The 15,383-nt window shown below is 40.6% G+C and overlaps 2 protein-coding genes across 3 annotated transcripts; one reads left to right on the top strand and one right to left on the bottom strand.

Annotated features, from left to right (window-relative positions):
* Nucleotides 1-6,115: 6,115 nt before the first annotated feature.
* LOC141843120 (patatin-like protein 3) lies at nt 6,116-7,796 on the bottom strand. The gene is made up of 3 exons (XM_074731153.1): nt 6,770-7,796; nt 6,590-6,652; nt 6,116-6,500 (listed from the first exon to the last, which is right to left on the bottom strand). The coding sequence occupies exons 1-3, from the start codon at nt 7,733-7,735 to the stop codon at nt 6,171-6,173; spliced, it is 1,359 nt and encodes a 452-aa protein (XP_074587254.1). The 5' UTR covers nt 7,736-7,796; the 3' UTR covers nt 6,116-6,170.
* Nucleotides 7,797-13,198: 5,402 nt separating this feature from the next.
* On the top strand, nt 13,199-15,334 carry LOC141843343 (uncharacterized). 2 transcript variants are annotated; one of them, XM_074731422.1, is made up of 3 exons: nt 13,199-13,229; nt 13,480-13,569; nt 14,065-15,334. In XM_074731422.1, the coding sequence occupies exon 3, from the start codon at nt 14,065-14,067 to the stop codon at nt 15,172-15,174; it is 1,110 nt and encodes a 369-aa protein (XP_074587523.1). In that variant the 5' UTR covers nt 13,199-13,229; nt 13,480-13,569; the 3' UTR covers nt 15,175-15,334. The 2 variants fall into 2 exon arrangements, with proteins under 2 accessions (XP_074587523.1, XP_074587522.1); XM_074731421.1 differs by having other exon boundaries at nt 13,218-13,229; nt 13,450-13,569.
* The last annotated feature ends 49 nt before the right edge of the window (nt 15,335-15,383 follow it).

Here is a 15,383-nt window from a genome sequence, read left to right as displayed (position 1 = left end):
AAATCAATAAAACAGCAACGATATATGAAATCAGTACGGCACGAGCCAGGGATTGATCTAAAATAATGGGAAACAAACCAATTCAAGAACATCACGATAAAACCAGATCTAGAAAGATTTTTCTCAATATTTACCTTTAGTGTATTCTCCTTCTTCGTATTATCATTCTCGAAAATGTTCTTCCCTTTCAAGGTTTAAGAGATGGGCGAGCAGAAACGAAAATTTTGCAGAGGAAACCCCCAAAAAGCTTAGTTCTGGATCTGGATACAACTAGGGTTCGGGCTCCTCAGCCCTCGCGACGAAATGGCCTCCGGATCGGCCACGATCGCCCGATGGCTCGCAGCGGCGGAGGCAGCAACCGCGCGAAAGTGGGAAGATGAAAATGGAGAGCGACAAATCTGCAACGATTAGAATAAGCTCGCATCTCACTACACACCAGACGCCAGACGGCCACCAAGCGGGTCGAGATAGATCCGAAATTATGAAATGATCGGATCCTATTCGGTTGGGCCGGACTTGTTTTGCAGCAGCCCAGAACAAAATTGGAGGCCGGCCCAACTCTTCTCCTCGCTTAATAAGTTAATGGATGATAAATAAATAAATAAATTTAAATTTAAGAAGAAAGATAATTATTCTAATTAAATTGGATAAAAATTAAAAGGGTACCGTATCCCACTTTTAACGTAGTATCATCAAATGAATATATTTTTTATAAAAATCATCACCTCATCCTATATTTTATCTAGAGAATATTTTTACTTTTAGTATTATTATAACTGCTACAATGTTGTAACCAGGGACAAATGCATGTATGGACTATAGCCCAATCTTTTTTTTATTATCTATATATAAATTTTATTAAATACGAACCCGATACAAAGTGAAGGTAATGATTAAAATTGGATTGAAGTTAAACAAATTCTATTGGGTAGGCATAGATATAAGGAATATGTTGGTCTAAATCAGGATTAATTTGGACTTGATTTGATTAAGTTATAATTGAAATAAATTTAATTGGATTAAATCGGTTTAATCGATTTAAATGAGTTAGAGAATTTTTAAGAAAATGTATATATTTTTTTTTCTCTTTTCTTTTTATTCTTTTCCGCATACACAATCTCGTTCCCCCAGTCTCAGGCGTAAGCCTCCACTCGTCGCCATGGTCAAGCCCTTGCCCTCGGAGGTGTAGTTGTCAACATGGCCACCCTCAACTGCCACAACTAGATCGATGTGTCCTCCACGCTGACATACCTCGACGAGTTACATCGATGCCGAAGGCGAGAAGTTGTGGATAGAGGTCATGCGCGAAATGCTCAAGCATGACCTCACAACACACTCATGGACCGACTACCTCTATCTCACCGTCAACGACACACTTTCTAACACTGTGTTAGCCTCGAGCTTTTCGCCATGACCCTTAAATTTCTAACATCTACGAATTAAATATCGTTGTCAGTAAATTAATTTAACAATTTCATAAATAATGAAAAAATCATTCAATAAAAAATTAAAATTTGGTGAAATATAGGAAAAGATGAGATAGTAACATGCTCATACGAGCATACAAAGTGAACTCAGTCCTCTTCTATGACGGACTCAGCCAACTTGAGATTAGCCTGGCCCACTTCTAATTCTTGGATCCGTCCCTGGCTGTATTCTAACTTCCAGCACTATTATAGGAACTACAATTAATTATTATAATATGTAACAATTGTTATAATATATGACAATTAATACAATATTAGTGTAGTATTATAATAGCTACTAATAACTATTTTAAAATAATTTTGATGAAATTTAAATAATTTTGATTCAATTAATAAATAATATTTTGATATAATAATGTTCAAGTTTATGATTCAAAATTTTAGAGTTTAGAATTTAAAGTTCAACTGTACATATAGTACATGTATAGAAGTTACTTAAATAACTACTATTAGGAACAACGCCAAAGGAGAGGCAATGGAGGTATAGGAATGGAGGCATGACCACCCTCCTTTTAATGTAAATATACACCTTTCCTTGATAGTCAGTGGGAAACTTCCGTGGGACCGGACCGACCACCCCCAGAGATGTGGCTACTGGGATTATCATTTTTTTAAATATACACCTTTCATACACCCCTGTTAATGTAAGCATACAACTTTCATACATCCGTCTCTAATATGAAATTTCTAACTTTGTCTTTGACTATTATAATTATTTTTAAATGATTTTGATGAAGTTTAAGTATTTTTTGATGAAGTTGATAAAAAGTATTTTGATATAATAGTATTTAAAGTTTAAAATTTAAAATTTAACTACAACTGTTTTAAAATAATTTTGACTAACTTAAGTCATTTTAATGAAATTTGATTAAATTGATAAAAAATATATATTTTAATATAGTAATATTTTAGATATATTAATTTTAATTAAAATTAAATAGTTAATTTTTAATAGCGTAGCATTTACTTAAGTTGTTACATCGCGATTAAATAAAGAGTATTTTTTTATATAAAATATTACTTGGTAGGACGCCCTTTTAATTTGATCTTTTTTGACCATTTAGTTACCTACACCCTTTTAACTTTTACTCAATTAAATTCATGCTACATTGTAAAATAATAATAATAATAATAATAATAATAATAATAAAAAGTGAAAGCACGTAGGTATAAAGAAATGACTAGTTTGTGTTCAAAACTCAAGCCAAAGGCCGCCATCATTTGCATTGAGTGCACTGCGTGGTCCACCAACTCAAAGCCAAGAATCAAGTCTTCATCATCAATGTCGTCTCTACAATGAAAACACAAAATTGAAGAATTATTATATGGACTCCTACGTCGTACCGTAGCATTATTATATTTTTAATTTTTTATTTTTGATAATTCAGATATCTAATTTTTTCGAATCGATTAATCTTGAAGATCATCAATCCGATCTCCATCGATCATTAGATAAATTAAAAAGTACAAATGACACGTCACTCCATGCCCTTGCATTGTAACTCTGAAGGCAAGCCATAATATTAAATGTGGCAAAAGGTGACTCGCTCACCCGGGTGCACCTCAATACCGACTCTATAGTGATTTGAAGGGAGTAAATCAAGGTGACCGAGTATCAACTTAGTTACGCCCGTGAGGGCACGAGCCATAGCATTAAATGGTGCAAAGGTGATTTTGCTCACCTCAAGCAACTTAGTATCGTCAGTCCCACAACGAGATACAGGCAGGTAAATCAGGTACCGAGTAGGCCCTATATAAGAAAACATTCCGTAGCTCTCAACCTTACGATTCAATCCTTACCCAATAGTGCAAATTTTGCCACTTGAGAACCAACTCGGTTATAATACGGGGGCAAGCCATAACATTAAAGGGGGTTATAACCCTCACCAAAGGGGGTTATAACCCTCACCCTGGGGCCCTCTAGGATTGCCCCATATGATATGAAAGGGAGGTAAATCATGGAGGACTTCGCCCAGTACATCGACTTTGCATGGACGATCAGGCAGCAAGACATTTCACATACGCTAGAAATCGACCCCATAACCTATTACAACACCACCAAATGTAGGTACCAACTGTATCATCCTATGGAAATGCCAAATATAGTATTAAATCTTGTAAAAGGTTACGTTGACCTCGAGCGCCCCATACGACCGACCCCCACAATTATCTGTAGAGAGGTAAATCAAGTATGTGGTAGACCCATAAGAAGGAGGGCTTACTTCTAGGGTGGTGAAACCCCTAGGAATTGACTCTTACTCGATCCTGCAAATTTACCTCCTGTGGACCAACTATAATAAGCCTTGGGGCGTCAAATATAGCTTTAAATCTTGCAAGGTCATACGCTGACCTTGAGTGCTCCACGCGCGCGGTCGACCCTACAATCATTTGTAGAAAGGTAAACCAGGTACATAGTAGATCCATAAGAAAGAGGGCTTACTTCCAAGGTGGTGAGACATCGAAAAACCAATTATAACATTAAATTGACAACAAAACATAAAACTATTACCTTGGCGGCCCTTCCAGGGTATCCCCCCACTATCTAAAAGGGGATAAATCATGCAGGGCTTCACTCTTAGCAACAGCAACGCCTGCAAGGAGGGGGTGAGGTAATCAACAGGGCATTCCGCATCTGCTGGGATTCAACCCTAGGCCTATTGGTAGTAAAACCCTTGTAAGAATCATCTATGCCAGCTTATGGGACACCAAATATAGCATTAAAAAAAAAGATGGATCCGCTACCTTAGAACTCCTAGAGGCGACCCACGGATATGGAGATAGGTAAATTCAGGTACATAAGCAGGAGAGCATGGTGGAGTGAATGATAGATCGTGAATTCCGTTGAGATTCAACCCTGACTGTTACACCAAAAATATCATGCATCCACCGTTTGTGCTACGCACTGGGGACACCAAATATAGTACATTAAATTGTGCAAAAGGTGAATTCGCTCGTCCTCAACGCCCCTGCCAGCCCACCCCTAAGGAGGTAAAGTATGGTAATTGAGAGGTAAGATAAATGAGTGAATGAGTTGTACCAAGGTGTAGGGATTTACGCTCCATCAACTTCGAGATTCGACTCCTCACTTATTGTGCAAGTACCATATCATTTGTTTACCATCCCGGGCCCACTAACCGAATATAGCATTAAATTTGGGACCTTCGAGAGAGAGAGAGAGAGATTAAAGAGAGGAGAGAGAGAGAGGGGGGGTGAGTTGGGGGGGGGGGGGGGGGGGGGGGGGGGGAGATCTCCTTCCAATTTCCACTCACTTTTCTCAATTGTCACGCTCAAGCCTCATCCCTTGGTTGGTCCCTAACTACTCCCTATCAAAAAGCAACCATCCCACCATAAACTTTTGGCTCCATTTGATTTCAAGTTTTAAATTTTGAGGCCTTAGCAAAAATTATTCAATAAATTGTTCATTGATTGCTTGAATGAATAAATGGAAGCTTCATACTTGCATTTTTTTCTCTCTCTTTTAAAATTTCTTCTTCTAATTTAAGTGTACACACGCATGCATGTGGCGATCTTCATTGACTTATTGCAAAATTTTATACTTACAAATTTTTGCATATCAGTGCAGAGTTAATTAACTTAATCATTATATTTGTTATATATATATAAAGTGTTATGTTGTATGAATATTTTGCACGTGTATGGTTCGTCGAGTTGCAACATAATTTTATTGGCATGCGTACCACAACCAACTACCTGTCAAATTATGGGCACAATTAAAAATTATTATGGAAATTTTTATATTTATCTTTTGTTATTTGAATATTCAATATATGTAAAAGCCAAAGAATTCAGATAAGTTCTAATTTATCTTAAATATAATTATGGATATTTTAAAGGCAATGATTTAGTTTACCACCAATTAGATAATAATTACGTACTGAAACAACTTTTGAGTTTTATATTTATTGTTTGTAATTAAGAGAGAGACAAAAAAAAATTTTTAAAAAATTGCAGATAAATTGGTTAAAAAAATCATCAGCCAGGTGGTTAATTCTAATTGCATGGCAGTGTCGGTGACCGCCAAAGAATCGACCTTTTTTTTTATTTAAGTCCATTAATTTAGTTTAAGTTCCTAACGCTTTTAATTTGGCGAAAATTAAAAGGGAGTTTTATTTTCTAAAAAATACTAAAATACCACTTTATTTTACTTTTTATTCTCACAATATTAATTTAATATCGTTTTAAGAAAAAAAATATTATAATAATAATTGTAATTAGGAACTTAATGCCCTCGTGGAACTTACTCTCTCTGCATGCAGTCGCAGAGGACAAGAGACGACCAAAAGATCACCCACGACACCGCACCCTCCCTGGTCGGCAACAATGGGTCCCACTTTCTGTCTCCTCGTGCCGCCAATCACGTACTACGGCGAGTATAATTGTCGCACACTTACCCACTGAGGACAGCGTATAGAACGTTGCCACGTAGGCACAGTCACATTTTTTTTTTGGCTAATGAAATATTTAGCTGAATGTTTTAAAATTTACCGGAAAAGGGGAAAACACATGGAGGTGGTAGTTAAATAACTAAAAACATATTTTCATTTCAGAATCCAACGAAATTCGAGCCGTACAAAGTACACAGCCTTGCGTCTCTTTATTCTCCAAGAGATACTATCCATTTTCTCTCTTTTTTTTAGATTTTTTTCCTCCAATAAAATTAAATTAGCACGATACAGATGTCCTCGCCGGCTGCGCCGGCGCCGTCTTGGTCGTGGCGGCGGCGGCGGTCAAGGCGGAGGACGTTCTCGGCGTCGCCGCCTCCTTCAGTACCACGTTGGGAATCTGGGAATTGCTCCTCCGCTGGTTTTCTTTGACGAGCTCTCCGGCGAACCAGTCGAGCTTCTCAGCGTGGGTTTGCTCCGAGATCTTCTTCCCTCGAAACAGGAACGATTCCACGTTCTTCTGCGACAATTGTTTCTCCAGCAACCCCAGCAATTTGTCAGCGTCTCTTGTCTTACGAATATCGTCGTCGTATGATTCCAATCCGTTGCTCTGAGAATAAATATGCGATCGAATCTAACAGCGTGCGATGGATAGATCACAGTTGGCGATTTGTAGCATTAAATAGGTTTAACATTTACCTGAATCCTCACGTAATTATTACCCTTGTTTTGCCCAAATGACATCGCGATTGCTTGATCCACCTAATAAAATTGCATTCATTGTCGTATTAGAACTTTTTGAATTCAAGCTTTAATTAATGAATGGGGAAAACAGAGTAGGAGCAGGATGCAGAGTGAGGCAGAGGAAGCTATCCGTACCACGTCGTCGACGCCTTCGCCTGCAATCCTCACGAGTTTCGCCTGCGATGGCAAGGACCTCCCCCTCCGCAGGTTCATTTCTTTTCCAATGCCGCCGGCGGTGGCGCTTCCGAGGGAGAGCACCATGAGGTCCCTCATCCTGTCTGCGAATGGGAACTCGCGCTTGTTGTTGAGCACGTGGGTGATGGCGGCGGCCGCGGGGTTGCCCATCGCTACGCCGCCGCCAATGGCCGCGATCCGCGTCCGGCCGTCCACCGACCGAAGTTCCACCGGCGCTGTCCCCGCCGCGCAAGTGGCGGCGCACACCTCCCGCAGGTGGAAATCGTATGAGCCCCCCTCCACCGCGTCCGCCCGCGAGAAGAGGAACGGTGCCCCCGTGGTCAGGTCGAAGCAGGGAACGAGCAACGGCTTCACGGTGTCCCGCAGCGTCGCGTCGCCGAACAATTTTCGGAGCGCCTCGGAGGCCCCCTGCGACCGCCCCCAAGCGAGCGGGCCCCGCCTCGCGGCCACGAACGACGACCGGCCGCTCCTCGCGAGGAGAAGGCGAAGCGCGTCGGCGGCCGAGTGCAAGGGGCGTCCTTCGGGGCCGCGGGAGAAGAGCATGGCCGCGAGGACGCCTCCGGCGCCGGACCCGGTGGCGACGTCGAAGAAATCGGCAACGCGGGCGGAGGGGTGGCCGGAGAGGCGGCTGAGGGTGGACTCAAGCCGGACGAGGGAAGCGGCGGCTAGGAGGGCGTCGGCGGGGCATCCGCCACCGTCGATAGAGAGGATGCGGACCCGTCCGTCGGAGGCGGCGGGAGGCCGCAGAGAGCGAGGGCATCCGTCGCGGAAGGCGGCGGTGGAAAGGAGGAGGTTAGGGGGATCGTCGTAACCGAACAGGAACTTGCTTTCGAGGATGGAGAAGATCTCGTAGCTAAGCTTATCGAGGCCCATGGCAGTCTCAACCGGAGCCGACGGCAACGCCATTGCTGCTCTGTTAAAGCGGTCGAGACGAACCGGGAACGAATCTGAATCGGACCGGTTGCTTTGGGACCTCTCTAGAGAGAGCGATGGATGCGGGACAGCACGCGCCGTCGTGCTTAAATAGAATCAGGGACTTCTCCCTGGGCTGATGGACGGCTGAGATTCAGCGCTGTGAATAGCGCCAGTGGCTCCATTTGTCGGCAGCAGGTCGCCGAGGGCATGCGGGTGCTGCGGCGCACGTGCGATCTCAAAGAGTTTCTTTACTTTTTTTTTCATTATTAAAAAATATTAATATAAATCTCGTGGTGCAATTTGTGATTAGCTGCGAGCATGCAAGCGTACAATAATTGTTTCAGGAGTTTTAGCAATATTAATCACTCCTAAATGACTGTCTTAATTACGAATTAGATTTGGTTGCTTAACTAATTAACTATAATAAGGTTCACGATGAGGATAGATACTTAGTGTCTGGAGCATAAACAAAAGTGTTGTTTTTTTTATTTTCCCTAGAAAATTATATTAATTAGTGTCTGCCCTACGCCACCAACTTCCTGTATTCTCCTTCACATAAACATATATATTAATTTATCTGTTAGCAGAATTTATTGACTAACTTATGTCAACAAGGACAATAATATGATTCCCTCATTTAAAAATTACTCATTCATCTATTCAGTTATCCTTTTCTTCGTCATCAATCTATCATAACTAGAAGAAAGATGGTTTACTTAATTTTTTTTTAAAAAAAAACAACAAATAGTGATCATGATGGCAATGATATATTGTTCACGATGGGAAAGCAAATTATGGGAGTTTAATCTAAAGTGATCAGCTAGCTGCCTAGCTCCATTATCTTCTTTTTTTTTTCCAAGGAACAAGCTTCTGTGAATTGTGCACCTCAAGATCAGAACATCATCACTAGTCGTCTTCATCAACAGAATCTACGAGGGAGAGGAAACGAACGAATCATGAAGCTAATTATTCTCTGCCATTAGGAGGGTGGCATTATGCTTGTTGGTGAGGACCACGCAGCTAGCGCAGGCCGGGCATCAAGAACACAGTGAGCATGCCATCACATTTACTGCATACGTGCGTGCGTGCATGTTTTTAATCTGTCAAAACATGAATCCATGCACGTAGCAGTTACTGCTGCTGCAGAGCAGCAGTAACTTGCTTCGCCCTTTGATTATATATATATCACGGCTAGCTATCATATGCACGGTCGCCCCAAGGAACAAGGAGCCAAGTCCTGCGCAGAATGGCACCAAAAGCATCGTGCAGACACAGCCAGAATTACATGGCTGTGTTTGTTCGTATCTTGCACTGTTCCGTACTGGTTAATTATTCAGTGGAGAAAGTTAAACGAGAATCTTGCTAGGAAAGATTAGTTTTCGTTGGAGTTTAGCATGGCGTTACGCAGTGATCATGATTCGTGCATGTTGTTGGTGGCCATAACCGTACTATTCTGTTGGCCTTCAGCAGTGGTTTTGCATGATTGCAGCTGCTCCATGTCTGGAAACTCTAGCTGCAGAGTATCCAAAGACAAGTAGCAGTAGATCAAGATCCATGCATTTCGGTTAATTGTTTGTAAAAATTGTCATACAAAAAACCTGGAAATTAATTAAAACAATAATGTACATATCGTATATATGCAGCAATTGTTACAGAAATAGACTGAGTACAGTAAAGTGAAATGTGGCATGCATCATATATGTGTTCTATGGTTCTGTGGACTGGGTTTTCTAGTTAAAAAACTTTTCCCAACTTTAAGGTGCTTAGACCATTTGATAGATCATAGATCCCCTTTTGAAGCATGATCTTGTACTTGAAAGGTAGTGGCTAGCTTTACTACCAGTCCACTAGATATTGCTGTCTCTTCCAAATCTTTCTTCAGTTGTCTTCATGTGCCCCATTATATCCCTCACTCTCAAATTCGTGCTGCCTCCCTCCATCAGACTGACAAGGGCAATGTGAAGGATTAAGCATCTGCAAAACTGAACATTAGTACCACCCTTTTACAGTGTTACTGGAGCTATTTATCAAAGATTTTTGACATTCAAACTCCGGATCGAATAGTATATATATAGAGGAATTAAATTGGAAAGAAAGAAAGAAAGATGATAAGTTGAAACAATTCTCGTATGTTTAATAGCTTAATTTTTAACTCTCAAGACTAACACTGAAGTAGATAAACTATAAATCAAGTCCAGCTTTCATAGTATGGAAATTAAAAGCTCCGTAAGAAAAAAACAAAACAAACATGATCACGTCGGTGTGGATTATTAGTTGTCCAGAAATATATATACTTTACAGTGAACAAAGTATAAACAATTCAAACCTCAAATTAAGGTGTGTAGGATGAGATAGTAAATGAAGTAATTAATCCAGTGATTACTCTTTTGCAAACCGAATGCAGCAGCAGATTGCTCCTTGTGGAACATAGTTAAGTTGATTACGACGGAATAGACTTGTAGAAAAGGGCAAGAATTTGAATTTTGGTGAAGCCGAGCAATATCCTCCTCCGTTTGATCAAATGCAGTTTCTCGATTTATCTTCTCACAAATGATCGTGAGATTGACCGTGTAGGATGACAGATTCCACTCTTTTGCAGAAGAATGCAGCAGCAGGCAGTAACATCAAAGAGTCTTTGAGACTTTTTAATTAACGGGAGGATTGAGGGCAAAAAAAAACAGAAGAAGCAAAAATTACTTCAAATAGGTTGTTAGCATGTTGCTCATTAGCGGTAGAACATCTTAGTTAAATCGAAATAATGGATGGAATCCAATGAATTTGGAAATTCAATGTTTGGTTAATTCAAAAAATTATTTATTTATTTTTAAATTTCTATTATTTGAATTTATTCTGTTCGGTCTGGATTATAAAATTTAGAATTTGATTAAATCGATTAAATTGAACTGACAACAGTATCGATTGAAGTGTTAGATCAATTGATTGCTGGTCCAAATTTATGAATTGTGATAGTTCAAAGAAATATCACTAAAAAAAATCATCGATTTGCGATGAATTTTATAAAAAACTCATTGTAAAAAAATTTTTATGATTAATTTTGAAATGAAAATATTTTCGTCCTAAATATGTTATTGTAAAATTTTACTAGAAAAAATAAAAATTCATCATAAAATTTACAACAAATAAAATTTTATCATAAAAATTCATCGCAAATCGATGGTGAAAATTATTTTCGTTGCAAATCAACAATGAACAAATTTTGTCGTTGATTTGTGATGAAATTATTTTTGTTGCAAATTGATAAAATTAATTTTGTTACAAAATTTGTCACAAAATTAATATAAACGTTCACCTCTTTCAACATGAATTTTCAATTTTCAACATCTTCCTTAGTGATCTTGTTTGAAACAAGTTAGCACCAATCAAAAATACAAATTTAAAAGGAAAAAACACAAACTTAATTAAATAATAAATATTTTAAATTATTAAATCTGTCAAATAACATTCATACACAACAGTTTCACATTCAACCACCATCATCATCGTCAAAGAAATCATCACCATCATGAGCATCACCAAGAGGATATAGAAAAGGAGAAATCTGACTTGGAGTGGCTAGAGAGGGAGGTCACAACCGGCCTCATGACCAAGTCGAGGCGCCGATCGAGGTCGTGGCCAACCTCGCGACTAGGCTAAGGTGACACCTTGAGGTTGCCCCTAGCCTCGCAGCCATTGCTAAGAAGGTGGCTATCGCACCTCGCCCCACCGAGATCAAGCTGGAGAGGGGAGAGAGAGGAGCTTATAATGCTCATGTGCTAGAGATTAACCAGGGTCAATGGATGTCGTGCGCACATGAAAAGTTTAGGATTAGGATCGAGATTTTAGGACTCGATTCCTAAATTTTGTGACGAATTGTAAATTAATCACACATTTAGCAACAAATTCACAATTTATCCCAAATTTAGTGACGAATTCACAATTCGTCGTTAAATTTTGCGATACATTTTAAATTTTTCTCAAATTTAACAATGAATTTTGAATTCGTTGTTAAATTGTGACGAAATTTGCGATAATAATTTTTTATCCGTGAATTTTACGATGGAAGTTTTTTGTCGCTAATTTTACGACAAAAACTTATACGATTGCTAATTAGGACGATTTCATTTTGATCACTAATTTTATTATAGATTTACAACGAATTTTTTTGTCACTAAAATTCTATTTATTTATAGTATATACAATTGAGTAATACAATCGACTGACTCTACAAATCAAACACGGTGACTTCAGAATTGACTGTCTATTTAGCAGTTGATTAACAATACAACATCAATTGACTATTTATTTACTGATCGATCAAATGAATCAATTTTATATTAGTTTGATTTATATGATTTTAAAAATACATTTCAGTAGGTTCGACTTGTCAATCAAAAGCTCACTCCTAATCCCAAAGTTCACGACCAAGGTTGTTGATATCTAGTCAACAACAAGTCATTCATCTTACTCTTCATGACCAAAGTCAAAAGAATGCATTTCTTTCCATTTGTTTTGTTTACTCCAAAGTTATGGATGTTGTTTGAAAATCTAAAGCTTAGTGGGTAATCCAATCAACCCGAGTCCCGAGTGCGGCGTGCCAGTGCAGAAAGCATTATGGATTTTTTATTACTATTTTAGTTCAAAAAACATAACGGCGGCCTCGTCGCCGCTTCCCTTGACTTTACTATATGTCTGTGTTTTCACTGAGGTACTTACTGCATGTACCTTTTTTATCTGCTAAATTTAGTGCTCTTCCCTCTGTTTCTCACTTGTCTATGCCAAGAAATTCAACTAAGGGCACTACAATGTTGTCATCATAACTTGCCCTTACTCTTCTTTTCCTCAGGGTCAGGATTTTAGGATGGTGATGATGCTTAGAATTCAAATCCATCGTCTTTACTTTCTGTATTTACTTTTTTACTGTCGATTCGATGTTAATAGATATGGCTTGTTTTTTCTATATTTGAGTTTTTGTGTTTTAGAATTCACGTGGTTAGGAAAACATAATATCCAACATATACAATATGCAAATGAGAAACCTTGGCCATGTACATAGTTTGTAAAATGCTAGTGGGAAGTGCTTAGAGGGTTTATATAACAACTTTGACTTAAACATCTATGTGAATTTATATTGGTCAAATTTCATAAACAAGTATTTCACCATGCCTCTTGAATTGTTCTCTGTTTTAATTTTTCTAATATTAATACATTTAGATTTATATAGCTGAGAGTAATGCTATACTATTAAATTCTTTGTCCAAAGTATTTTTGAGAGTTGAAATTAAACTATAAAGCAAGATGTTTTATTTTTTAAACGTCCAACTAAATTTCACAAGGATCTTGAGTAGCCAACTAGATTTCACAAGGATCTTGAGTGACCCTCATAAGCTCATTCTTCATCCTCCCCTGAGCTACATAAACCACTTATCATGCTCATCCTCCACGGCCTCATAGATCATATCTCATCGACTTGATATGCATTGTTAAGGTGAAGTTGACGATATAAAATTTGTCTACACTCGACACGGTTCAAAATTGTTATTATTTTTATTTTGCCGGTGATTTTTCTTGAAAGATATAAATTTAGCAGCGTTAGAAAAAGTGTCTTTTTAACGATATATTATTTTATTTTTAAAAAAAAACAATTTTTGATGTTTTGGGGAAAAAAGGACGTCTTTTTATTTTTTATTTTTTATTTTTTTGCTTAGAAAAACAAATTCAAGCCACCTCCTAAACAGGGAAACAAAGAACGAACAGGAGAAGAGCACCTCGATCGGAAAAAGAGAATGCAGCAGCCTTCTCGTGGTTGGTTGATTTAATCTTCTCAGGTGAGTTTCTGCCTCGCGCTCTTCTTCCTCGGTCATGCTTCTTCACATCGATTAGGGCGTTCGTGCCAATCTACCGCTACATTGTCGGACCATTAGCTTCGAGCGATCGACGAAGCGCAAATGATGCTACACTTCTTTTAGAGGTTCGAATCGATCTGTTGCGCGATCGTTGAGCGCGCAGTTATTTTCTTCTCGCCGTTTCGTAGGCGACAGATAGATCGATCCCCTTTTTCCGATGTGCTGGTTGAAGGTGATTGCAAATAGATGAGTATTTCCCTTCATCTGAGTTTTGTTTTTTGTTTTTTGTTTTTGAATAGATTCGATTTTTTTTAGTTAGTGCAATGGCGGATTTTTTACTGGAACTTTTGTCGGATTACGATAAAGCTTGAATCCTAGAAAAAGAGCTTGCTTTTGTTGCCCGTTCTTCGATGATCTTGGTGATGGAGGTAGAAGAAGCTCGCGGTCGCTGCATTTCTAATGATCGATTCGTTGCAGATGATGCAGATCGATCATGGGTTGAAATCCCCTTTGGGCGCCATGGCCAACAGGAAGCACCATCACAAGGCCCTCCTCGGCCTCCTCCTCCTCCTCCTCCCGGCGCTCCTCTTCTCCGTCGTCTTCCACGGCCGGAAGATATCCTACTTCCTCCGCCCTATATGGGACACGCCGCCGAGGCCGTTCGCCCGCATCCCCCACTACTATGCGCGGGGCCTGCCCATGAACCACCTCTGCCACCTCCACGGCTGGAGCACCCTCCCCTCCCCTCGCCAGGTGTTCGACGCAATCCTCTTCAGCAATGAGCTCGACCTGCTCGAGATCCGCTACCGCGAGCTCGCCCCTTTCGTCGACAAATTCGTGATCATGGAGGCCAACGTCACCTTCACCGGCAAAGCCAAGCCGCTCTACTTCGCCGACAACCTCAACCGGTTCGAGTTCGCGAGATCCAAGATCGTCCACGGGACGTTCCTGAGCCAGGCCGACCCGACGCCGGGGATCGACCCCTTCCGGCTGGAGGCCAAACAGCGGGTGGCGCTCAACTCTCTGCTCCGCACCTCGGGGATCGCCCTCGGGGACGTGGTCATCATGGCGGACGCCGACGAGATTCCCAGCCCCGAGACGGTGGAGCTCCTGCGGTGGTGCGACGGGGTGCCGCCGGTGATGCACCTGGAGCTGAGGAACTACATGTACTCCTTCGAGTTCCCGGTGGACTACAGCAGCTGGCGCGCCACGGCGCATGTGTTCCACCAAGGGACGCGGTACCGGCACTCGCGGCAGACGGACGTGATGCTCGCCGACGCCGGGTGGCACTGCAGCTTCTGCTTCCGTGAGATCGAGGAGTTCGTGTTCAAGATGACGGCCTACAGCCACGCCGACCGCGTGCGCCGGCCGAGCTTTTTGGACCCGTCGAGGATCCAGAGGATCATCTGCAGCGGCGACGACCTGTTCGACATGTTGCCGGAGGAGTACACGTTCCGGGAGATGATCAAGAAGATGGGACCGATACCCAAATCGGCTTCAGCAGTGCACCTGCCTTCGTACTTGTTGGAGAACGCTGACAAGTTCAGGTTCCTTCTTCCTGGAGGATGTTCCAGGTCAAAACAATGACGACGACCACGTCCAGTCCGTCATTAACTCAACAACTTGCATCCAAAAGCTACGCGGAGGATCAATAATAGTGTCCATGTTTTAGTGCAGATCGGAGAGAGAAGAATGTGATGATCAGAAATTGTTTCTCTGTTCAGTTCTTCTCTTCCTGCTTGCTTTTTCCCACTTGAAAATTTAATTTTTTTTAATGGCGAGTACCTGCCAAAGGT

The sequence above is a fragment of the Curcuma longa genome, chromosome 12 (assembly GCF_044706935.1).
Source record: "Curcuma longa cultivar G26 ecotype Majalengka, Jawa Barat chromosome 12, ITB_CL_G26_1.1, whole genome shotgun sequence".
Classification (NCBI taxonomy): Eukaryota; Viridiplantae; Streptophyta; class Magnoliopsida; order Zingiberales; family Zingiberaceae; genus Curcuma; species Curcuma longa.
Note: the sequence above shows the minus strand (reverse complement) of the source record. Positions and strands in the feature narration are given on the sequence as shown.

Bases quoted from the DNA above. Each gene is read 5' to 3' on its own strand.
- LOC141843120 (XM_074731153.1), bottom strand. From the start codon at position 7,735: ATGGCGTTGCCGTCGGCTCCGGTTGAGACTGCCATGGGCCTCGATAAG. The intron at 6,653-6,769 runs GTACGGATAGCT...CAATTTTATTAG, and splicing joins GCGAAGGCGTCGACGACGTG to GTGGATCAAGCAATCGCGAT. The intron at 6,501-6,589 runs GTAAATGTTAAA...ATTTATTCTCAG, and splicing joins ATAATTACGTGAGGATTCAG to AGCAACGGATTGGAATCATA.
- LOC141843343 (XM_074731422.1), top strand. From the start codon at position 14,065: ATGATGCAGATCGATCATGGGTTGAAATCCCCTTTGGGCGCCATGGCC.